The 24,272-nt window shown below is 47.4% G+C and overlaps 1 protein-coding gene across 1 annotated transcript in view; it reads right to left on the reverse strand.

The window, feature by feature from the left end:
• The window catches only part of LOC142311614 (keratin, type I cytoskeletal 47 kDa-like), a 38,859-nt gene extending 21,702 nt beyond the window's left edge, over positions 1 to 17,157 (reverse strand). Inside the window, exons 1-6 of the mRNA XM_075350176.1 lie at positions 16,732 to 17,157; positions 15,818 to 15,900; positions 14,145 to 14,301; positions 13,095 to 13,256; positions 12,637 to 12,762; positions 11,221 to 11,438 (exon numbers count right to left, since the gene is read on the reverse strand). Coding sequence (XP_075206291.1) covers positions 11,221 to 11,438; positions 12,637 to 12,762; positions 13,095 to 13,256; positions 14,145 to 14,301; positions 15,818 to 15,900; positions 16,732 to 17,157 — 1,172 coding nt within the window. The remainder of the gene's footprint in view (positions 1 to 11,220; positions 11,439 to 12,636; positions 12,763 to 13,094; positions 13,257 to 14,144; positions 14,302 to 15,817; positions 15,901 to 16,731) is intronic.
• Between the last annotated feature and the right edge of the window lie 7,115 nt (positions 17,158 to 24,272).

A 24,272-nucleotide genomic window follows, 5' to 3' on the forward strand; every position in this document is an offset into this window, starting at 1 on the left:
ATACTGACAATGAGAAGTGTTAACAGTATTATTAAGTGACACATTTTAGAAAAAATTGCCATACTTGGGGAATTAAATTTGAAAAAGATTAAATTATCTCTAATAAATGGATGATGGCTCAGTTAGGCTACATTCCGACAAACCGGATGACACTGCGTTCTAGATGCAGTGTCATCCCTCTTGAAGAGATGCGCGTGTTCTGAGCAGGAGAACGCACCGTCTGTGCCCACGGTTCAGGGCACTGCGGACTTTCGCTGTGTTTTACCCGTTGAAAAAACTCACTTCTTTGAAGCATAAATTGACATGCTGCGGCTCAGGAAGCCACGTCGTACGTCAGTTTACAGTGAACATGATATTTCTATAAATCCCATCCATTTGGCTTCTATAGTACAATGCAGCATTTTGGACACAGCGGAAATATGCTGCTTCAAAAACGCTGCTCATCCTGATCATGGGAACCCGGCCTTACATAATATGCAACGGGCAAAGTAGCTTTGATTTCACTTGTGGAGCCAAATGGCAAGTGCAGTTTTTCTATACCTAATCTTAATATTTGCACGTTTTGCCACTTATCTGTGGTAAACTTAAGGCTATGTGCACACAGTGCGTTTTTCTCGGCGTTTTTGCGCGTTTTTCGGGTGCGTTTTTGGCCTCAAAACTGCATGACATTGCTCCCCAGCAAAGTCTATGAGTTTTCATTTTTGCTGTCCCCACACATTGTTTTTTCTTTCAGCTGCGTTTTTGTGGTGACCACAAAAACGCAGCATGTCAATTATTCCCGCGTTTTTCACTGCGCTTTTCATCCATTGAGTTCAATGGGATGCTGAAAGACGCAATGAGAAACGTAAATAGCTGCGTTTTGGTGCGTTTTGGTGCGTTTCTAAGACCAAAAATGCAGCTATAAACGCAGGAGGTGGGTAGTAAAGTGACGTGTACAGGAAGAGGATTCCTTCTGTCAGTATATACAGAAGCGAGAATCCTCCCGGTACCGTCACCGTCGCTTCCATCTCCCGTCCTGTGCATGTATGTGTCGCGGGCGGGGAGGAGGGTGTCAGCACACCGCGCTCACCCCTTCTGCTCGGGTCCGGCAGTTGCTCCTGGTGGCTCGAGCTGTGGGCCGGATCCCGGGGTGTCTCGAGCGACACTCCTCGCCCGTGAGTGAAAAGGGGGTGTTTGTTGGGGTTATAGTTCGTGACGCCACCCACGGTTGTGGTGATTGCACCACCGCTGCTTTGGATGGGGATCCCGGGGATGGTGATGGGAGCAGCCAGGTGTTGTGTTGCCCCTCCGTGGGTAGGGGTTGGTGATCCCGGGGCCCAGTGGGGTGCAGGGGCGCAGGGGCAGCGCTGTGCCTTGCGGCACTGAGGTACTCACTCAGCCAGTAAACACGACACAGTTCTCGGTAAACAAACGGCTGGTTGGACGGGTCCCTCGGACGGTTCACGGTGCTGCGGTTCCCTGCAGTTAGCGGTGACGGTCTCTTCCCTGCACCTTTGAAATGTCTTGTGGTATCGGTGGATTCCCTCCGGTTACCCGCTCCCCGGCTGCAATCTGGGCCGGAGGAGCTCTACACTTTGCCCGCAGGCGCCGGCCCTCGGAAACTGGTGCCTTGGCGGTGGCGGTGTTTCCCCGTTGTGGTTGGACCTTTGCCGTCAATCAGGACTTGCTTGTTGGGAGATCTACGTCCCCTTCACTAACGGATTTAGCAATTTACAGCGACTCCAAGCCTTGCTGGGATCCGAAAGCCCCTGCTCTGGTACTGACTGCCCTTCGTATACTGCTCCAGGCCCTGGATACACATAGCCTCCGCGGCCCTTCCAGCAACCTCCAGACAGTCTCACTGCAGATCTTCACCGCTGTCTGCTGACCTTGCTGTTCTGGCCCTACACAAAGCTGGGCTCTCAGGCTTTCTTTCCTTCTGTCACTTTACTGGCTTCTCTCCTTTACATTTCTCTACTTTCACCACTTTCACTTCTCTGTTTACTCTAGCCCTCTGCTAGACTTCACTCTGCCTTCACTCTTGCCCTCCCTGGGCTAATCTCCTGAGCTCCTCTGCACTCTAGCCCTGCCTGGGCTAATCTTCTGTTCACTCTTTCATGTCCCTAGCTGGACTGCCTGGTTTACTTCCTGCCTCCAGAGTTGTGAGCTCCTAGGTGGGCGGAGCCAACCGCCTGGCCCACCCCCTGGTGTGCATCATCAACCTCTGGAGGAAGGCAACAAGGATTTCTGGTTAGCTGGTGTACCTGCAGGGAATGTGGGGTGCGTGTGTGTTGTTATCTGTGTCCCCTGGCTTGCCCAGGGCGACACATTCCCCCTTAGCAAAACGCAGACCGTCCTCGGGCTGCCCGTCCAACACCGGTTTTATTTTCCTTTTTGTTTTTCTGAAAAGGTAAAACGGTATAACATTATCAACGGTAAATAATATACATTTTTAATCAAAAACTCTTCCAAAAACGGGAGGCACATTTACTTAAACGTTTCAACGGTATACGGTCACGGTTTCCGCTCTCTCCCACCCAAGCAACCTGGCCCTGATGCTGCCCCTAAAACCCAGGCAGCACCCCTTGACCCACAGTCCAGCACAAGTCACCCGAGCGGGATCTGTCCTTGCCCTCCAGAGGGTGGCCACCGGTTCCTTTGGTGGCTGGGCCCTGGCCTGCTCTGCTCAGGGCCCTCCCTCTAACCTGCCTCTCCGGAGGCGGCATTGCGGAAACGGTAACGGTACCCAACATATTTACATGCCACTAACGTTTGTGGTTGCCCTGCAGAGTTCACGGGCTTGTCCATGGATAGTTCCCATGCATTTTAAACGGTCCCCACGGGGACAACGGTGCCGGCTCCGGCCGGTTCAATCAAGCAGACAATCAGGTGACAAACTTCGGTAAATCATTTTTCATTTTTCAAAACTTTCAAACTTTTTCAAACAAACACACACCAACCTTTTACATTTGCGGACCCCTTTCACTCATAGAACGGTCTCCCTGTACCTAAGTGGGGGTCTACCTAGGTTGGAACGGGTGGACCTTCGGGGCCCGGTGTCAGTGGTGCTAGACAGTGGGGTAGAGGGAACAATCGGTTCCTCCTCCCTGCTACAGTGTGGGGCAGGCGGAGGTGCAGGGGGGCTGGGTGCAGGTTCATCCCTGGGCACTGGCACTGGTTCTGGCTCACGGTTAACCTCTTCCACTACTTCTTCATCCACGGGTTGTGGGAACAGTATCACTGGAAGTATCACCGCGCCGTTCTGTGTAGGCCAGTTTGCTGGGAAGTCACCCATTACAGTGTGGATTACCTCTGCTGCCTTTTCCACTGGTGGAGGAACCGGTACTTCAGCCTCTGCTTTCAACGCTGGGGGGCATTTTTTTAGATGGTCCCGAGAAACTGTGGCCAGGGTGTCCCCTTGGTCACGACTGATCTGGTAGGTCTTCCCATTGTCCCACTCGGTGGGTTGTACGACGTAAGGGACTTGCTCCCACTGGTCATCCAATTTGTGGGCTTTTCTCTTCCGTTTCAGCACCACATCTCCTGGCTGGAAAGGACCTGCAGGCGCCTTCTGGTTGAACCGGTGCTCTTGCTGTTCTCGACTTCGACTGAGGTTTTTCTCCACATACTCCTGGATTTGCCGGTACTGGGCCCTCCTCCGACTTTCCCACTCTGCCGTTGAAGGGAGTGCTTCTGGGGCTTCCAACCCCATCTCCAGATCCACCGGCAGGCGGCCAGGCCGAGCCCTCATCAGATACGCTGGGGTGCACTTCGTCGAGCTGGACGGGATATTATTATACATGTCGACCAAGTCAGGTAGCTTTTCCGGCCACATGTTCCGTTCTTCCAGCGGTAGCGTCTTGAGGAGCCCCAGGACCAAGTGATTCATTTTCTCGCACATGCCGTTGGTTTGGGCGTGGTACGGAGTGGTCCGGATCTTCTTGCAGCCGTACAACTGGCAGAACTCGTGAAACACCTCTGCTTCAAAAGCCGGGCCTTGGTCAGTCAGCACCTTCTCGGGGTACCCATGGGGTCGGCAGAAATAAGCCTGGAACGCTCGAGCAGCGGTTCGACCAGTTAGGTCCTTAACGGGGACTACCACCATAAATCTTGAGTAGTGGTCTACCATGGTCAATGCGTAGGTGTACCCACTTCGGCTAGGGGTGAGCTTGACATGGTCCAGGGCGACCAGCTCCAGCGGCTGGTGGGTGACTATGGGATGTAACGGTGCCCTCTGGCTAGTCTCGTCCTTTCTCCTCAGTGTACAAGGACCACACTCTCGACACCAGGCTTCCACCGATTCACGCATCCCACTCCAATAGAACCGCTCCCTCAACAGCATCTCCAGCTTCTTCCACCCGAAGTGGCCAGCACCATCATGGTATGCCCGCAGTACAGTGGCGACATCAGCCTGAGGAACGATTAACTGGCATATTTTCTCATGGGTCTTCGGGTTGATCAGCTCACGGTACAGCCTCCCTTGGTGTAGGTAAAGCCGCTTCCGTTCTTTCCACAAGCGTTGGGCTTCGGCTGGAGCGCTGGGGTCCATTCCCATGGCGCCTTGTTCCACCAGAGTCTTGACAAGGCGGACAGCCGGTGCTTGGTCCTGGGCGTCCTGCCACTCTTGACTGGGCCGCGGGTCCAGATCCACCCTTTGCTGACAGACTTGTACTCTCTCAGTAGGCAGCTGGTGAAACGCAGGCAACTCGATCTCCTCGAGGTCGTCATCCTCGCACCCCTCTTCTGACAAATGGGGCATCCGGGAGAGTGCATCAGCATTTATGTTGACACGACCAGCGCGGTACTTTATGGTGAAATCATAGTTGGCTAGCCGGGCTACCCACCGCTGTTCCAGCGCGCCCAACTTGGCCGTGTTCAGGTGAGTCAGCGGGTTGTTGTCCGTAAACGCTGTAAATTTGGCTGCCGCCAAGTAGTGGCGGAACCGCTCCGTGATAGCCCACACCAACGCCAATAGCTCAAGCTTGAAGGAGCTATAGTTCTCAGGGTTCCTTTCGGTCGGCCGGAGTTTTCGGCTAGCGTAGGCAATCACCTTCTCCTTTCCATCCTGGACCTGGGATAGGACCGCTCCTAGCCCCACATTACTGGCGTCTGTGTGGAGGATGAACGGGCTCCCATAGTCAGGGTACACCAGGACCTCTTCTCCGGTCAAGGCCGCCTTCAACTGGCAAAAGGACTCCTCATGCTTGTCCTCCCATGACAGTGGGGCCCCAATGGGTCTACTACCTTTGGTCTGTCCCACGAGGAGATCTTGCATGGGGGCAGCCATCTTCGTGTATCCCTTTATAAAGCGCCGATAGTACCCCACCAGACCCAGGAACTGCCTTACTTCCCTCACTGTAGATGGTCTCGGCCAGCTCTGGATGGCAGTGATCTTCTCAGGGTCGGGGGCGACACCATCCGCACTCACCACATGTCCTAGATACTGCACCCTGGGTTTCAGCAGATGGCACTTCGAGGGCTTCAACTTCATCCCGAACTTGGCAAGGGACGCGAACACCTCGGCCAGGTGCTCCAGATGGGCCTCATACGTCTGGGAATAAACAATCACATCATCCAAATACAGCAGGACGGTCTCGAAGTTTAAATGTCCCAGACAGCACTCCATCAACCGTTGGAAGGTCCCGGGGGCATTGCACAGCCCAAACGGCATGCCATTGAATTCGCAGAGCCCCATCGGGGTGGTGAAGGCGGTCTTCTCCCGGTCCTCGGGGGCCACGGCCACTTGCCAGTATCCGCTGGTGAGGTCAAGGGTCGAGAAGTAGTTTGCAGTTCTCAGTGCAGCCAAAGATTCTTCAATACGAGGCAATGGATATGCATCTTTATGGGTTATCTGGTTGATCTTCCGGTAGTCCACACACATCCGCATGGTACCATCCTTCTTCTTGACCAGTACCAACGGAGCGGCCCAGGGACTACAACTGTCCCGAATAACCCCTGCCTCCTTCATATTCTTCAACATATCTTTGGCACACTGGTAATGTGCAGGGGGAATAGGTCTATACCTCTCTTTGATAGGGGGATGCTCACCGGTGGGAATGTGGTGTTGGACCCCCTTGATCTGCCCAAAGTCTCGGGGGTGCTCCTGAAAACCTGTTCGTATTCCTGCACTACCCTGTGTACTCCCGCCCTGTGATGTGTAGGGGTATCATCAGTGCCCACATGTAGCTGTTGGTGCCACTCCTTGGTGTCCCCCTGGGATGGGGAAGTGCTGGTGGTAGGTGGGAGTGTGGATGGACGGGCTTCCTGGATAGTGTGAGGGTCCAGGGTGAGCAGTTTGGCAATGGTGGCATACCGGGGGAGCCTGACTTCCTCCTCTCCACAGTTTAACACTCTCACAGGCACTCTCCCTTTCTTCACGTCTACCACCCCTCGGGCGGCCACTACAGTGGGCCAGTGCTCGGAAGGCATGGGCTCCATCATCGCAGGGTAGTCACGCCCCTGAGGCCCTACCGCTGCCCTACACCAGATCATCATCTCACTCCTAGGGGGCACAGTCAATGGAGCAACATCCATCACTCGCACTCCACCAATCTCCCCTCCGGTTGAGCTTACATGCTGGCGGTACATTAGGGCGCGGATCTCACGCTGCACAGCCCTCTGCCGGCTCCCCGCCGCCGTGGCGGCTAGCTGCTGCAAAAGGTTCAACACATCAGTCATGCAGTGTTCCATCACATTGGTTCCCAACACTATTTTCGGGTTATGATCACTAGGCTCATTCATGATCACAATCATACCCTGGTGTTGCAGTTCAGCTTGCCCCACTGTCATAGCCACCTCTTTATACCCCACCTGGGTCAATGGAAGTCCATTAGCGGCAATCAAATTTATACTATTGTCCGGAGGCGCCAGCTCGTCTGTGGCCCAATATTGCTGGTACAATGTGTACGGTATGGTAGTTACCTGTGATCCAGTGTCCAAGAGAGCCATCACGGGTATGCCGTCCACAGCCACAGGGATGATAGGGCGGGCCCCGACATATCGGTCTCGCCAGTCCGGGGGGCCACGGTGTTCTACTCCTGAGGATTGGCCCGGGGCCCCAGGGGTTGCTCGTTTAACGGGCACTGTCGGTAAACATGGCCCGGCTTACGGCACTTGTAGCAGATTGGAGGTCTGCTCCGCGGGTTGTTAGCGCTTCTCCGCTGCATCCAGGGAACATCTTCGGGACTGTCAGCAAGCTGTATCTGCGCTGGGGGCTGAGATCTGGTCAGAGGTTGTAGCGCAGCAAGGATTTTGGCAAGGTCTCCGTCCAGGCGACGGACCTGGGCTGCCAGTTCTTCCACTGTGCTGCTTGAGGCTGCAGATAGTAAGGAGGTTGGTTTGGCTGGAGCCGCCACAACGGGAGCTGTCTCGACGGGCCACGGGACGGGTTCCAGAATTTCAGCAGCTGGGGGCTGTAGTGCTTTGATAGCCCGCTCCTTTAACACAGCAAAGTCCACATCAGGGTGTTCCAGGGCCCACAGCCGGAGTTCTTTACGATCCTCAGGGGACCTCATCCCCTGCGCAAATTGCTCCACCAACATCTTGTTGCTATCCGCCTCATTAATAGAGTTCACCCGCTTCAGCGTGCGGAGGGCGGTCTGCAGACGTAGAGCATAGTCCCGAATGCTATCCCCAGCTCGTTGCCGGCACTGGTAAAACTGCATCCTCAGCTCAGCTTCAGTCCGGGTCTCGAAGGCAGTCTGTAGCTTCTCGAAGATGGTGGCTACAGAGAGCCGGTCCCCCTCGGCCCAGGTCTCCGCTTCCTGCTCCGCCGCACCGGTTAACTGGCCTAGCACTATCGCTGCACGTTGCTTATCAGTCAGGGGGTACAGCTCTAGCAACGGGTTAAGCTTTTTCCGGAAGGCCTGCAAGGCATCCGGTTTCCCGTCATACTGCGGTAGCCAGGCAGCTCCGGGCGCATAGGGCAAGGAAAACGGCATGATCTGAGCAAGCGCGGGGGCCGCGGCACCTCCCGCCAGTACGGCCGGGACCTGGGCAGGCCCATTCCCATCCGCGGGTGCCGCTACGGCTGCGACCACCGCTCCTCCAGCGGCTCCGTCGGGCGCAGACATCTTGTTTCCGTCCCCCTTAGCTCTTTCCGGCCCCTCCTCTCTCGGGGCGGGGTTTTGGCCTTCGCGCCTCTACTGCTCGAGAAGACGCTCGAGCGGGAACTTTTCGCGCCAAAGATGGCGGCTTCTGAAATTTTTCTGCCGGATGCCTCCGGCGGTAACAAGGCGCACCTCTACCTGACGGCAGAGCGGTAAGATCCTGTTCGTGACGCCAAGTTGTCGCGGGGAGGAGGGTGTCAGCACACCGCGCTCACCCCTTCTGCTCGAGTCCGGCAGTTGCTCCTGGTGGCTCGAGCTGTGGGCCGGATCCCGGGGTGTCTCGAGCGACACTCCTCGCCCGTGAGTGAAAAGGGGGTGTTTGTTGGGGTTATAGTTCGTGACGCCACCCACGGTTGTGGTGATTGCACCACCGCTGCTTTGGATGGGGATCCCGGGGATGGTGATGGGAGCAGCCAGGTGTTGTGTTGCCCCTCCGTGGGTAGGGGTTGGTGATCCCGGGGCCCAGTGGGGTGCAGGGGCGCAGGGGCAGCGCTGTGCCTTGCGGCACTGAGGTACTCACTCAGCCAGTAAACACGACACAGTTCTCGGTAAACAAACGGCTGGTTGGACGGGTCCCTCGGACGGTTCACGGTGCTGCGGTTCCCTGCAGTTAGCGGTGACGGTCTCTTCCCTGCACCTTTGAAATGTCTTGTGGTATCGGTGGATTCCCTCCGGTTACCCGCTCCCCGGCTGCAATCTGGGCCGGAGGAGCTCTACACTTTGCCCGCAGGCGCCGGCCCTGGGAAACTGGTGCCTTGGCGGTGGCGGTGTTTCCCCGTTGTGGTTGGACCTTTGCCGTCAATCAGGACTTGCTTGTTGGGAGATCTACGTCCCCTTCACTAACGGATTTAGCAATTTACAGCGACTCCAAGCCTTGCTGGGATCCGAAAGCCCCTGCTCTGGTACTGACTGCCCTTCGTATACTGCTCCAGGCCCTGGATACACATAGCCTCCGCGGCCCTTCCAGCAACCTCCAGACAGTCTCACTGCAGATCTTCACCGCTGTCTGCTGACCTTGCTGTTCTGGCCCTACACAAAGCTGGGCTCTCAGGCTTTCTTTCCTTCTGTCACTTTACTGGCTTCTCTCCTTTACACTTCTCTACTTTCACCACTTTCACTTCTCTGTTTACTCTAGCCCTCTGCTAGACTTCACTCTGCCTTCACTCTTGCCCTCCCTGGGCTAATCTCCTGAGCTCCTCTGCACTCTAGCCCTGCCTGGGCTAATCTTCTGTTCACTCTTTCATGTCCCTAGCTGGACTGCCTGGTTTACTTCCTGCCTCCAGAGTTGTGAGCTCCTAGGTGGGCGGAGCCAACCGCCTGGCCCACCCCCTGGTGTGCATCATCAACCTCTGGAGGAAGGCAACAAGGATTTCTGGTTAGCTGGTGTACCTGCAGGGAATGTGGGGTGCGTGTGTGTTGTTATCTGTGTCCCCTGGCTTGCCCAGGGCGACTCATATGCTGCCGTGCGGCGCCATGTACAGGCAGGAGGTGGAAGCGGCTGTGAAAACAAAAGTTAACAGTAGACAAAAAAAAAAAAGTTATACTCACCTGTCTGCAGACTCCCGGTGCCATGCCCGCTCCCAGCTCCTCTCACGGTATCGCCGCCCCGGCTGTGTGCAGACGGCCGGGAAAGCTCCGATGGATGCAGGACCTGGCGATGGATCACCTGATGCAGTCACCTGACGCCTCAGCTGATCGTAAGTATCGCGGTGACGCGGGCGCCCGGCCGGTATCAGCGGATGCGTCAGGAGACTTCATCCCTGATTACCGGCAGCTGCTGCAGTGATCGGACAGGATCAGACTCCCGCCCATCGCTGCAGGAGCTGCCGGTAATCAGCACATAAGTGAGTATTATTTTTTTTTTTTTTTTTGCACCGATGCATCTGCTGATTGTATAATCGGCTTTTATACAATCAGCTGATGTGTGATGGGATTCAGGCCCTTGATCCTGACACATCATCTGATCGCTTTGCCTTCCAGCAAACCGATCAGATGATATTGGATCCGGATTGGACGGCGCGGGACCCTAACCCAGGATTACTGTGGAGGGGGGTTCTTTATTTCAATAAAGATGGAGTCACTAATTGTGTTGTGTTTTATTTCTAATAAAAATATTTTTCTGTGTGTTGTGTTTTTTTTTTATCTTTACTAGAAATTCATGGTGGCCATGTCTAATATTGGCGTGACACCATGAATTTCGGGCTTAGGGCCAGCTATACAGCTAGCCCTAACCTCATTATTACCCGGCGAGCCACCCGGCATCAGGGCAGCTGGAAGAGTTGGATACAGCGCCAGAAGATGGCGCTTCTATGAAAGCGCCATTTTCTGGGGTGGCTGCGGGACTGCAATTCACAGCAGGGGTGCCCAGAAAGCTTGGGCACTCTGCACTGTGGATTCCAATCCCCAGCTGCCTAGTTGCACCCGGCTGGACTCAAAAATTGGGCGAAGCTCACGTCATTTTTTTTTTAAATTATTTCATGAAATTCATGAAATAATTTAAAAAAAAAGGGCTTCCCTATATTTTTGGTTCCCAGCCGGGTACAAATAGGCAGCTGGGGGTTGGGGGCAGCCCGTACCTACCTGCTGTACCCAGCTAGCATACAAAAATATGGCGAAGCCCACGTCATTTTTTTTGTTTGGGGGGGCAAAGAAATCCTGCATACAGTCCTGGAAGGAGGATGCTGAGCCTTGTAGTTCGACAGCTGCTGTCTGCTCTCCTGCATACACTATTGGATGGAGGATGCTGAGCCTTGTAGTTCTGCAGCTGTCTGCTCTTCTGCCTACACTAGTGGAGAATGAAGAACACATTGAAGAAGGAAATGACATCAGACCTACCTTTTTTTTTTGTTCACTGATAAAAAACGCATAAAGACGCAGTGAGCAAAAACGCAGCAAAACGCAGCAAAAAAACGCACCAAATCGCGGCAAAACGCGTGCGTTTTTTGCCGCGTTATTTCGACGCAGGTGCGTTTTTGTGCGTTTTTAGCGGCCAAAAACGCACAAAAACGCAGCGTCAAAAAGACGCACTGTGTGCACATAGCCTAAAACTATTTTATTAAAAAAAAAAGTTATTGTTTCGGTCTAAATGTTTGCTTTGTTGATAATGAGTTTTGTATATTTTTATGTTGCTTACCCCAATTCTCCCTCCAGCAGGCGGCGGTATGTTTCAATTTCCATTTCCAGCCTTGCCTTGATATCGAGAAGCTCTCTGTACTCTTGGCCCTGTCTTTCTATGTCCGATCTGATCTGTAGCAGCTGCTCCTCAATTCCATTGATAGCAAGCTGGAGCTGCTGCAGTTGTACTCCGTAGCGGCCATCTGTCTCAGCCAAGGTATCTTCAAGAGATTTTTTCTAAATGCAAACATAGTTTACAAATTCAACAATGATCAGTTTATCCATGGTGCTGTAATTTAGCTGAGAACCACCAAAGGCCGAGTAGTCAAGGGAAGTAACGCCCTTGCGACTAGTAGCAGGCTTCATTAGCATATCTTTTTCTAAAGATTTCTTTATCTAGGCTACTAGATACAGAGACAATTAGGGGTGCTTCACACACAGCGAGCTCACTGCCGAGATCGCTGCTGAGTCACGCTTTTTGTGACGCAGCAGTGACCTCATTAGCGATCTCGCTGTGTGTGACAATGATCAGCGATCTGGCCCCTGCTGCGAGATCGCTGCTCGTTACACACAGCCCTGGTTCGTTTTCTTCAAAGGCGCTCTCCCACTGTGACACACAGATCGCTGTGTGTGACTGCGAGAGAGCGACAAATGAAGCGAGCAGGGAGCAGGAGCCGGCGTCTGACAGCTGAGGTAAGCTTGTAACCAAGATAAACATCGGGTAACCAAGGTGGTTACCCGATATTTACCTTAGTTACGAGCCTCTGCAGCTCTCACGCTGCCTGTGCTGCCGGCTCCGGCTCTCTGCACATGTAGCTGCTGTACACATCGGGTTAATTAACCCAATGTGTACAGCAGCTAGGAGAGCAAGGAGCCAGCGCTCAGTGTGTGCGGCTCCCTGCTCTCTGCACATGTAGCTGCATTACACATCGGGTTAATTAACCCGATGTGTACAGCAGCTAGGAGAGCAAGGAGCCAGCGCTAAGCAGTGTGCGCGGCTCCCTGCTCTCTGCTCATGTAGCTGCATTACACATCGGGTTAATTAACCCGATGTGTACTGTAGCTACGGTAGGAGAGCAAGGAGCCAGCGCTCAGTGTGCGCGGCTCCCTGCACACACAGCTGTGCGCTGGTAACTAATGTAAACATCGGGTAACCATACCCGATGTTTACCTTAGTTACCAGTCTCCGCAGCTTCCAGACGGCGGCTCCGTGCAAGCGCAGCGTCGCTTGCACGTCGCTGCTGGCTGGGGGCTGTTCACTGGTCGCTGGTGAGATCTGCCTGTTTGACAGCTCACCAGCGACCATGTAGCGATGCAGCAGCGATCCTGACCAGGTCAGATCGCTGGTCGGATCGCTGCTGCATCGCTAAGTGTGAAGGTACCCTTAGTGTTAAACATGGGTACAATGCATGTGTCTAAAAAGACCTTGCCTTACCAGAGCAAGCTGTGATTGAAGCTCAATCTCCAAGCCTTGAAGGGTACGTCTGAGATCTGAAATTTCACTCTTGCTCGTTGCTACTTGTTCCACGCCAGCTGAAATTTCCTTGTTCAGTTCCTTACCCTGAAACAAAAAAAGTATAAAACTTTTGCCACCAATAAGATAAATTTGATCATGACTACTCAAAATTTTAGATTTTAAGATGGGTCAAATAATATATTGGCTTGGACTATTGTAAAGGTCCCTCATCAGTAGAACTCTAATATCTAATATAGTGAAACCTCTTTGATATGACCACCTAAAATTGCATTGAATAATAGTAATCTAAAGGAATTGGTTCTCCTAAAGGATAGTATATACATAAAGGAAATCTGGTCCTAATAAAATGGGTGATGTTTTGGAGAGCTTTCAGTGTATTTAAAGAAATAAAAACTAAAACACTTTAAGGGTTTCACCTTGGCATTGAACCATGCCTCTGCGTCCCTCCGGTTCTTCTCAGCCAGGGTCTCATAGTCTCCTCTCATGTCATTCAGAAGCTTAGTGAGATCCACACCTGGTGCAGCATCCATCTCTACGTTCACTGTTCCAGCAGCGCTGCTCTTTGCAATGCTCATCTCCTAGAAAACATAAACAATTTATTCATAACATTCTATGTTCTTCTCTGCCTGTTTCCTCTCCCTGCTCCTCATTCATCATCTCCTTTCAAAATAGAGTATAGTGGACTATGTCATATGACACATGAAACTTGCAGTCTTCTTGTCTGAGAAAGATGAATTTGAGCTGGTTGTTTTCCACAATGGTAAATCCAGTAGGCAGTGGGAAGAGGAAGAAGTGGCTGATAAGTGGGAAAGGAACATGATTTTCTCTAATAAGTTATACTATAAAGTTTCTTCTAATCTGTGCTATTAACTTATGCAACATTTGTTGAAGTATAGTTGCATTTCAATTAATATAAGAATGTTATTCACTCACTGTAGTTATTGACTCTGATTCATTAAGACTGTCGATGTTCACACCAGTCTTGATGAAGGGGCATGTTGGAGTCAGAGGCACCTTATTGATTAAGAGTTACACACCTCTTATTGAATTAGAAACTTCTAAAAAGTAGTGGCATCACCACAAATATCACTCTAAGGACTAAATTGAGATTTGTGGCAAAAGGTAAGCCACTACTTGTCATGAATTAGACAAACAGGTGTTGCTATGCCCTTTCCTGTGCCATTTCCACTCCAGCTCCACACATTTGTGCAGAGCTAGCCAAAACTGGTATGAAAATGCCAAAAGTTCTTAAAAATTTTGTGCAAGCTTGCATTGCACAAAAATTGGCTTATTAGAGTCTTTTATGCCAAATTTCTAGTGTATAGAGTTTGATAAATCAATGCCATTGTGTTTTAGCATTCTGTTTTTGGAAATGTAAGTTGTAGCTAATTCAAAATACTGTAGTACAGATGATAATGCTTTTTCATTAATAGAAGAAAAGTTGGCTACGTGTCCCCATATTTTACCTCCTCATGGTTCTTCTTCAGGTAGGCCAGCTCTTCAGACAAGCTCTCAATCTGGATCTCCAAGTCTCCTCTGGACAGAGTCAATTCATCCAAGACTCTGCGGAGTCCATTGATATCAGCCTCCACACTCTGGCGGAGAGCCAGTTCATTCTCATACCTTATAGACAAAGAAAATAAATATTTTTTTAGTGTTGGTGTAATTTTGGGGGACCAAATTTTCCTCCCTAATATCAATATGTCTAAATGAATCTTTGTGTATGTAGTAAATTAATCTATAATTATTTCCTTATTACAAAGGGGTATTCATAAGGGGTTACTTGTGTCTGAACCCTGATCCCGATAAGATGACACTAGTATTATAAATGGCACATTATAGGTAGTGGTTCTGTTACAGATTTTATATTAGGGTTTAGGAGCTTCAATTTTTTTATTATATGTATCTCGCTTACTGTCATTTACTTATTTCATTAACTTAATAATAAGTTTTATTTCTATAGCGCCAACATATTCCGCAACGCTTTACAATTAAGAGGGGACATGTACAGTCAATATGAGACAATACAAAATAACAAAATTAAGATACCAGGAGGAGTGAGGGCCCTGCTCGTAAGCTTACAGTCTATGAGGAAATAGGGGAGACACAAAAGTTGAATGGGGGGAGAAAAGCTTGTCATATATGGTCCAGCCATCGATTTAATAGGGGATGCAAAAGCAGCTGCATGAAACCGTTGGTGAGAATTTATACAGGTACATGGGACGAGAACTGGAAGTAAATTTTTTGAAGGGCAGAAAGGGACTATATTAGATCAGGGCAGTGAGTTGATAGGCTAGTCCAAAGAAATGCGTTTTTAGGGCCCGCTTAAAGGTGTGGATGTTGGGAATTAATCGTATTTCTCTTGATAGTGTGTTCCAGAGCATAGGCGCAGCTCGTGAGAAATCTTGAAGACGGGAGTGGGAGGTTCTAATTGTTGAGGATGTCAGTCTTAAGTCATTAGCAGAGAGGAGGGCACGGGTGGGGTGATAGACAGAGATGAGGGAGAAGATGTAGAGTGGTGCAGAACCGTGGAGAGCTTTGTAAGTGAGAGTGATAAGTTTATATTGGATTCTGTAATAGATAGGCAACCAGTGCAATGACTGGCAAAGAGCAGAGGCATCAGTGAAGCGGTTGCAGAGGAAAATGATCCTGGCTGCGGAATTCAGAATGGATTGGAGAGGGGAGAGTTTAGTAACAGGGAGACCAATTAGTAAAGAGTTACAATAATCCAGGCGAGAATGAATGAGAGCGACAGTAAGAGTTTTTGCAGAGTCAACGGTAAGAAAAGGTCGAATTCTTGATATGTTTTTCAGGTGGAAGTGACACGAACGAGCAAGTGAATGAATGTGGGGAGTGAAGGAAAAACTTAAATCATATTTAATTTTTAACCCAGGATTAATAATTATTGTATTCCCTTTAAGACAAAAGTTAGTCTCTTTGTCTGACGTAGCTTCATTTGACCTTAAAATTGCCTAATCAATTTCCAAGTCTTTCATTGCTGTGAGACATTGTGCACCTTAAATAGATCCCATCCTCCACACCTAACTCAATCCAAACTTTTACATTTAAAAAAATATTTCCAAAAATATACTGTATTTTGAAGTCAAGGTATTAATATTTAATTAAGTCTTCGACCTACTTCAGTCTGAAGTCATCAGCTGCCAGTTTGGCATTGTCAATCTGCAGAACAACTCGTGAATTTTCAATGGTAGCCGCAAGGATCTAAAAATAAATAAGAAAAGTTTAAAGAAAAATGTTGGATAATAATAGACAATGGCATAAAACAATACTCGAGCAGATTTAGAGGGGTCGTGCAGAGGCTAAGCTGTACGTGCTCTCAAATACCTAAGAGAGCCCATCAATGTTACTATTAAAGTGTTATAAAAGGGGCCCTATAACAGGTTTGGATTGGAGCCCAGGAGCTTCAAGTTTGAGGGGCACTGCAGCCAGAAACTTGAGATGCTGCCCCCTGACTGCTGGCCCCTCTGCATGTTTAAAGAGAGGTCTCCCCCTGGAAAGACACTGACCTGCCGCCTCCGCCTCCTGTGGTGTGACTGGCCTAAGCTCCGCCTCCTGGATACATATCACCGTGCTGCCCAGCTTCCGGCCTCTTGGCTGCAGGACCCGGACCTGTTTCCCGCCCTCCCTCCCCTTTGTTTTCCAATTTTGATTGAGTTTACTGTGTTTAAGTCGCAGCAGCGGAAGGGGTAGGAAAAGTGGTGGTGAAATACCCGCGCCGGACGCCCGGAAGGCGGTACATTTCCCTGAACCACGTGATGTTGGCAAGTTAATGCCTGGTTAAAAGCTGCGACCATATTTTATGCCAAAGTAAAAGATGAGAGTGGTTTTTCTCCATGCCTCTCTTCAAAATGGAAATTTCAAATAAAAGTATTTTAATTTATAAGAGAACGGTGTTGTGTCTTTCTAGGGGGGAAAATGGTGGTAGTTGGGTCCTGGCAGTCATGCCTTTATGCCTCAGAGAGTAGCACACTACCAATGTGCCAACTACAACCAAGGTTATTATTTAATAAATCATAGACCATGGTACTGTACCTTGCTTCTCAAGTCGTTGATAATGTCATAGTACTTGCTGTAGTCTTTGGAAGCTGCACCAGCTCCAGCACCAACTTGTTTCTCATACCATTCTCGGATCTTCAATTCCAGCTCAGCATTGGCAGCCTCAAGTGCTCTAACTTTCTCCAAGTAGGAAGCTAGACGGTCATTGAGGTTTTGCATTGTCTGCTTCTCACCTCCACTAAAGGAACCAAAGCCACCAGATGCTCCACCACCAAAACCACCAGCAGAGAACCCACCACCGGATCCACCAGCAGAGCTCAGGGAGAATGCTCCACCGGATCCACTACCATATCCTTCACCAAAGCCCCCTCCATAGCTGCTACCACTGAAGGCACCTCCATAGCCTCCAGATGAGCTTGAACCTTGATAAGATCCTGCAGAGCTTAAAAGATAGGAGCTCATGATGGATACACTGGTGTAGGTGTTCTGAACTATTCAGAGAAGACAAGGCAATGTGGATGCTGATAAAGGTTTTCACGTCTATATATATACAGCCTTTAATGGGCGTTTAAAATGTATAGGTCAACGTTAGAAAAAAAATATCTCAGTGAACACCTGTTTCTACCATAAATGTCTTTCCTCATTAAAATTATATCATACCTTCAGGGAATTTTTCATTACTTTGTATTTGTAAAGGTGGGTGGAGACAGTTCTATTTTTCTTTGTATTTCCCCCAATTGCCTACCTTTAGCTTCTATTTATCTTTACAGACATCTTCAAGCTTTAGGCAAAATAGATGACAGACAGTAATGGTTTTTTAAAATGAAGATTTTACCAGTAAACTAGGACTAAATTTTTCTTTTGAAAGCCTGTCATTTTCATTGTTGGAAATCTTTACTTTGAATAAAGAATTTGTATGAAAACAGTTAATGAAGATATCTTTAATACACTTTCACACTGCTCAAATAACAATATTCTTACAGCAAAAACTACGGTCCTTTGTGTTTTTACCATTTCCAGAAGCAGGCTTCTCATACATATGAGAAGAACTAAATATCAAGTCTGTAGCTGTACATTGGAGTATTGATGTCCTAAAAAACCCCACATCAGAGTCACTCAGCTCACCACCATTTTGAAGCAGGAAAGGGAGAATAGTGTCATAACGAAGTAGATATTTGGATATCTGGATTAAGAGGAACTCAAATAGTGACAGACTAACCTAAAATGTGAAGGGCATAGATACAAACTTAAGCTTAGTATGCCTCGTTTGTTTTGTTCTATCAAGGTATGTGCTTTGTGTACATGAAAACTCCGGTGTGCAGCCGAGAACTGTCTCTTTCTTGGCGCAGCTTGACTTGACTTTTGGAATGGGTTCCAATTAGCATTCTCCTATGTAAGAACTTAGAAGTACTAAATTAGAAGAATTGATTATTGACCTGAGACCATGACTGATGACGGAAAAGCATTGATTATGGGTTGGTCTTTAGACATTACAGTAGTGGGGTCATGTGCATATAGGTGTCACAGTCCTCAGTCAGCAAGCATGATTTTTAATGTAGTTTATGACCTACAAAATCTCAAATATATCCTGTTTGGTAAGGGTCTCATGCCCATTTCAAAGTTTTCCCTTCCCTAAAAACAATGGGATATTTTTAGGATTTTTCATCATTAAGGTCCCTGTCAATCATGACAATTAAAGGATTGTAGTTCCTGCACTGCGGGCTCTCAAGGTTTCTGCTGTACAGCGACAGTCCTGAGTACTGACCATCTTAGAACCTGTAACACAGATCCTCCTGGAGTGCCACAGCGCAAGGAAAAAACTTTTGAAGGGGCAAAAACGCTAAATTCTAAACTGTAACATCTTCATTCTCAGGATTGTGGTGGTTTCAGAAGTAGAAAATTATAGCAGAGCCGTAGGTTATGTCATCACTCTCTGGAATGTTAGAATTCCTGTAATACCATGAAACCACTCATAGTGCAAACCCCACCCAAACACTTCTATATTGGCTCTCAATGATATGATCTTATTAATGTTCTAAAACCACTATTTGCCAAAGTCCGTTCTTTTTACACCCAGTAGTAGACACCCACTAAGGTTGTCTTCTGCCATGTGTCAATAGTCTGGCCCTACACTATATACAATGTGATTTCTGACCTATCATTGGTACATGATCAAAGAACCATTAATTGTTGACTCTGTGTGAACTAAGACTTGTGGTGTGAATATTGACATAGAGTTTGAAGGGACTTAAGCCCCCCATGTCAAATGACATGAGTATTTCGCAGTATTGTAAATGGTAAAAGCCAGGGGAAAGCCAGGTATAGAATTATATCTCTTTAGCTTTGAGCTATTTCTCTGTAATTTTGGTGTACTTTAATGGAAGGAATGCTGAGTGACTTTTTCAATAGTTAAGGCATGTCAATGACAAAAAGTGCTAGCTGAACGTGTTCATGACTCTCACATATACGGGTTGACATACTTGACATCTGTTTTTTCTATGTAGACATACAGGTTTAGGAAAAATATGTCCAGCGTGCAGAATAATGATTTTTAGCCTCCTTAACTTGTCATGTATTGATCAAGAAATGATTTATTAGTAGATGAATGACCACAATGCAACTGCTATTCAGCTCAATATTCTGCATTCTGCCTTGATGAAGAGGCTCCAACTGCAAGTTGATTTCCATGTGCTCTATGAATCTTCAAATTATTTTTTCCCTAAACATGCCCCACTATCATAATAATGGAAGCAAGTTTGAAGCAACAGCAGTGTTTGGCACAAATAATTTACTCCATAATTAATAGGAAGCATTTGAAGAGGAAAAGTCTTTAGAAGCCAATGGAAAAGATGGAAAACATGTAGAAAGTAGAAAAAGAGTGTAAAGCAGTGGATAGAGATGAAGTCGGGTTTTGAGTCCAGGGTTTTGGTACCTTGAGAAAGCACAACTTGGATAAAGAGCAAATACATGGCACTCAAATAGTTGAAGAAACTTGTATTTTATTGAGTAAGCTTGACCAGATACAGCACAGACATTTAGGTCTAACATAGACCTTCATCAGTGTGCAGTGTAGATGGTCTGCTCAGCTTGCGAGTGAAAGTAGCGCTGGTGTAGCCATGACCCTTACCGGCCCAGTGATGAGCTCTTGCCATCCAGAACTAAGGCAAATCAATGGTTCAGCAGGACAACTTTCTTAGGTGAAGATGTAGTCTTGTTGTCTAAAAGACTTGCTGCATAGAATGACAGTAGGCAGACAGGCAAAGGAGACACCTGCCAATTAGGAACAATCCTTTCACACATAATACACACAAAATGACATGTTTATGCACTTTACACAGGCTAAGTGATCACGTCATGTGCTTGCCAATCGGAACATAGCATGGTACGCCGCCGTGCCATTATGCGTTAAATGCCGCTGTTACAGTTTGACAGTGGTATTTAACAGGTTAACAATGATGTCAGGTCCTGGCTGTAACACACAGCAATTATGTGCCAAGTCTGGAGTGAGCTCATTCCATGAGCCCACTCCATACACCTGCGTCCGACTTATGGTGTGCATATACAGTGAAGGAAATAAGTATTTGATCGCTTGCTGATTTTGTAAGTTTCCCCACTGACAAAGACATAAACAGTCTATAATTTTAAGGGTCGGTTATTTTTAACAGTGAGAGATAGAATATCCAAATTAAGGTCCAGAAAATCACATTATATAAATTATATACATTTATTTGCATTTTTCAGAGAGAAATAAGTATTTGATCCCCTACCAACCATTAAGAGTTCTGGCTCCTACAGACCAGTTAGATTCTCCGAATCAACTCGTTACCTGCATTAAAGACAACTGTCTTAAATTGTCACCTGTATAAAGACACCTGTCTACAAACTCAATTAATCAGCCAGACTTTAACCTCTACAACATGGGCAAGACCAAAGAGCTTTCTAGGGATGTCAGGGACAAGATCATAGACCTGCACAAGGCTGGAATGAGCTACAAATCCATAAGTATGACACTGGGTGAGAAGGAGACAACTGTTGGTGCAATAGTAAGAAAATGGAAGAAATACAAAATGAGTTTCAATCAACATCAATCTGGGGCACAAGGCAAAATTTCACTTCATGGGGTATCCAGGATCATAAGGAAGGTTAGAGATCAGCCTAAAACTACACGGTGGGAACTTGTTAATGATCTCAAGGCAGCTGGGACCACTGGCACCAAGAAAACCATTGGTAACACATTACGTCATAATGGCTTAAAATCCTGCAGTGCCCGCAAAGTCCCACTGCTCAAGAAGGCACATGTGCAGGCATATCTGAAGTTTGCCAATGAACACCTGGATGATTCTGAGAGTGATTGGGAGAAGGTGCTGTGGACAGATGAGACAAAATTGAGCTCTTTGGCCTTAACCCAACTCGTCGTGTTTTGAGGAAGAGAAATTGTACCTATGACCCAAAGAACACCGTCCCCACTGTCAAGCATGGAGGTGGAAACATTATGTTTTGGGGGTGTTTCTCTGCTAAGGGCATAGGATTACTTCACCGCATCAATGTGACAATGGATGGAGCCATGTACCATAAAACCCTGAGTGACAACCTCCTTCCCTCCACCAAGGTATTAAAAAATGGGTCGTGGCTGGGTCTTCTAGCACAATAATGACCTAAAACATACAGCCAAGGCAACAAGGGAGTGGCTCAAAAAGAATCACATTAAGGTCATGGAGTGGTCTAGCCAGTCTCCAGACCTTAATCCCATAGAAAACTTATAGAGGTAGCTGAAGCTCTGAGTTGCTAAGTGACAGCCTCAAAATATTAATGATTTAGAGATGATCAGCAAAGTGGAATGGACCAAAATTCCTCCTGACATGTGCGCAAACCTCATCATCAACTACAAAAAATGTCTGACTGCTGTGCTTGCCAACAAGGGCTTTGCCACCAAGTATTAAGTCTTGTTTGCCAGAGGGATCAAATACTTATTTCTCTCTGCAAAATGCAAAATAAATTTATATAATTTATACAATGTGATTTTCTGGATTTTATTTTTGATATTCTTTCTTTCACTATTAAAATTAACCTACCCTTAAAATTATAGACTGTTCATGTCTTTGTCAGTAGGCAAACTTACAAAATCAGTAAGGGCTCAAATATTTATTTCCTTCACTGTACAATGGATGTCGTGAAGGGGTTAAAGTGCTTGTTCAGAATTCTAAATATACACTCCCTGACAGACGTTCTGTCGCTTATCCATGTTATGTAAATAAAAGCTTATAACCTGACTGTAAATTCATCCATTGGTTTTATAAATTACTCATTTGAAAGCTGAAACCCTCCCAAATTTGGTTTAGGTTATGAAAATAAAGTTGATGCAAAGCTGAAATATTGATCATTTAATGAACACAGAAAGGTCAGATTTTGGCAAGAAAAAAGTTTTGTAGCCTTGTCATATAATGCACCCAATCCTAGCTTACATCCCCACCTTTGCTCACTAAATGATTGGTTAATTAGTTGGTGTGTATAAAAAGAAACCCAGCACCCCAGACCTTCACTTGAACTGCAACTTGACCTCTGACATCATGCCAAAAATCCACCCTGCGACCAAAGCCTTGATTATCAACAGACTGAAGACCAGATCCACTGCAGAGGTGGCTGGCCCCTTAAATGTGTCTCAGCGTCAAGTACAAAGAATTAAAAAAAGATTTGAAGAGACTGGAGATGTTTTTGACAAGCCCAGGTGTGGCAGACCCCGCAAGACAACTGCTTAGAAAATCCAAAGCCAGCCCCTCTTTTACTGAAGCAGAGCTCCAACAGGCATGGTCACCTCAAGTCCCTGTGTCAACTAGAACAGTTTGTAGGATTCTGTCTGGAAATGGCCTCCATGGTCGAATCAGTGCCCAGAAGCCAGCACGAAACAAAAGGCAATTAAAAATCCGTGTGGCATTTGTCAAGTCCCACAGCCTGATAAACAGATGGACGAAAAGAGGAGGGGAGCCAGCACTGCTTATGAATGGCATGCAACAATGACAAAATAAAAAATGTAATATTCACAAATTCATTCCTACTGTAACAATTCAATGAGATTTTTTGCAAATGATTGATCAATGATTTGAGCCCCCCTGCCATGTCACGGCAAATCTCTTTAGGGGGGTCCCTACACTATGTTATAAATTATTATCGTACCATAAGGTCTCATATAATGAGAAGGACCATATAAGAAACACCACCTACCCGAGACATGTCTGAACTGCTCCCATGCTGCAAGGACTGGCATTGTGCTGGTGTGTGTGGTTCTGCCACACACACTGGCACCTGGGCTGCCTTTAATCGCGGTTGTCAGTCCTTGCAGCCTAGGAGCGGTTCAGACATGTCTCGGGTAGGTGGTGTTTCTTATATGGTCCTGCTCATTATATGAGACCTTATGGTACCATAATAATTTATCACATAGTGTAGGGACCCCCCTATAGAGATTTGCCGTGACGGGCTCAAATCATTGATCAATCATTTGCAAAAAATCTCATTGAATTATTACAGTAGGAATGAATTTGTGAATATTACACTTTTTATTTTCTCATTGTTGCATGCCATTCATAAGCAGTGCTGGCTCCCCTCCTCTTTTCGTTAAACAGATGGACGCTGGAAAAGGGGCAGAAGGTGGATTTGTCTGATGAATCTTCAGCTGAATTACTCCACAACCACCGCAAATACTGCAGGAGACCTACTGGAGCCCGTATGGATCCAGAAAACAGTTAAGTTTGGTGGTGGAAAGATCATGGTCTGGGGTTACATTCAGTATGGAGGTGTGCAAAACATTTGCAAGGTGGAAGGCAATATCAACAGCCTAAAATATCAAGAAATATTAGCTACCTTTTACATTCCCAATCATAAAAGGAGTCAAATTCTGCAGCAGGATGGTGCTCCATCTCATACAGCCATATCTACAGCAAAGTTCCTCCTGGCAAAGAAGATGAAGGTGCTCAAGGACTGGCCAGCTAAGTCACCAGACATGAACATCATTGAGCATGTTTGGGGTAGGATGAAAGAGGAAGCTTGGAAGACAAAACCAAAGAATCTAGATGAAGGCATGTAAGACTGCATTCTTTGCTATCCCTGATGACTTCATCAATAAATTGTATGAATCATTGTTGAACCGCATGGATGCAGTCCTTCAAGCTCATGGAAGTCACACAAAATATTAAATATGGCTCTAATAGCACCACAACTTCATTCACCAATGTTATGCAACATATCTTTATATTAGAAGTTAATTATTTGTTTTAATTTCACATTACTTTCTGTGGGCGACAAAACTTTTGTCTTGCCAAAATCTGACCTTTCTGTGTTCATTAAATAATCAATATTTCAGCTTTGCAGCAACTTTATTTTCATAACCTAAACCAAATTTGGGAGGCTTTCAGCTTTCAAAAGAGTAATTTATGAAACCAATGGATGAATTTAAAGTCAGATGATAAGCTTTTAATTACATAACATGGATAAGCGACAGAACTTCTGTCAGGGAGTGTAACTGCCACTAATCTGTGTTGCGTCTGTGAATGAAGCTTAACTACAAATCACACAGAACCTCTGGA

The sequence above is a fragment of the Anomaloglossus baeobatrachus genome, chromosome 5, assembly GCF_048569485.1.
Source record: "Anomaloglossus baeobatrachus isolate aAnoBae1 chromosome 5, aAnoBae1.hap1, whole genome shotgun sequence".
Taxonomy (NCBI): Eukaryota; Metazoa; Chordata; class Amphibia; order Anura; family Aromobatidae; genus Anomaloglossus; species Anomaloglossus baeobatrachus.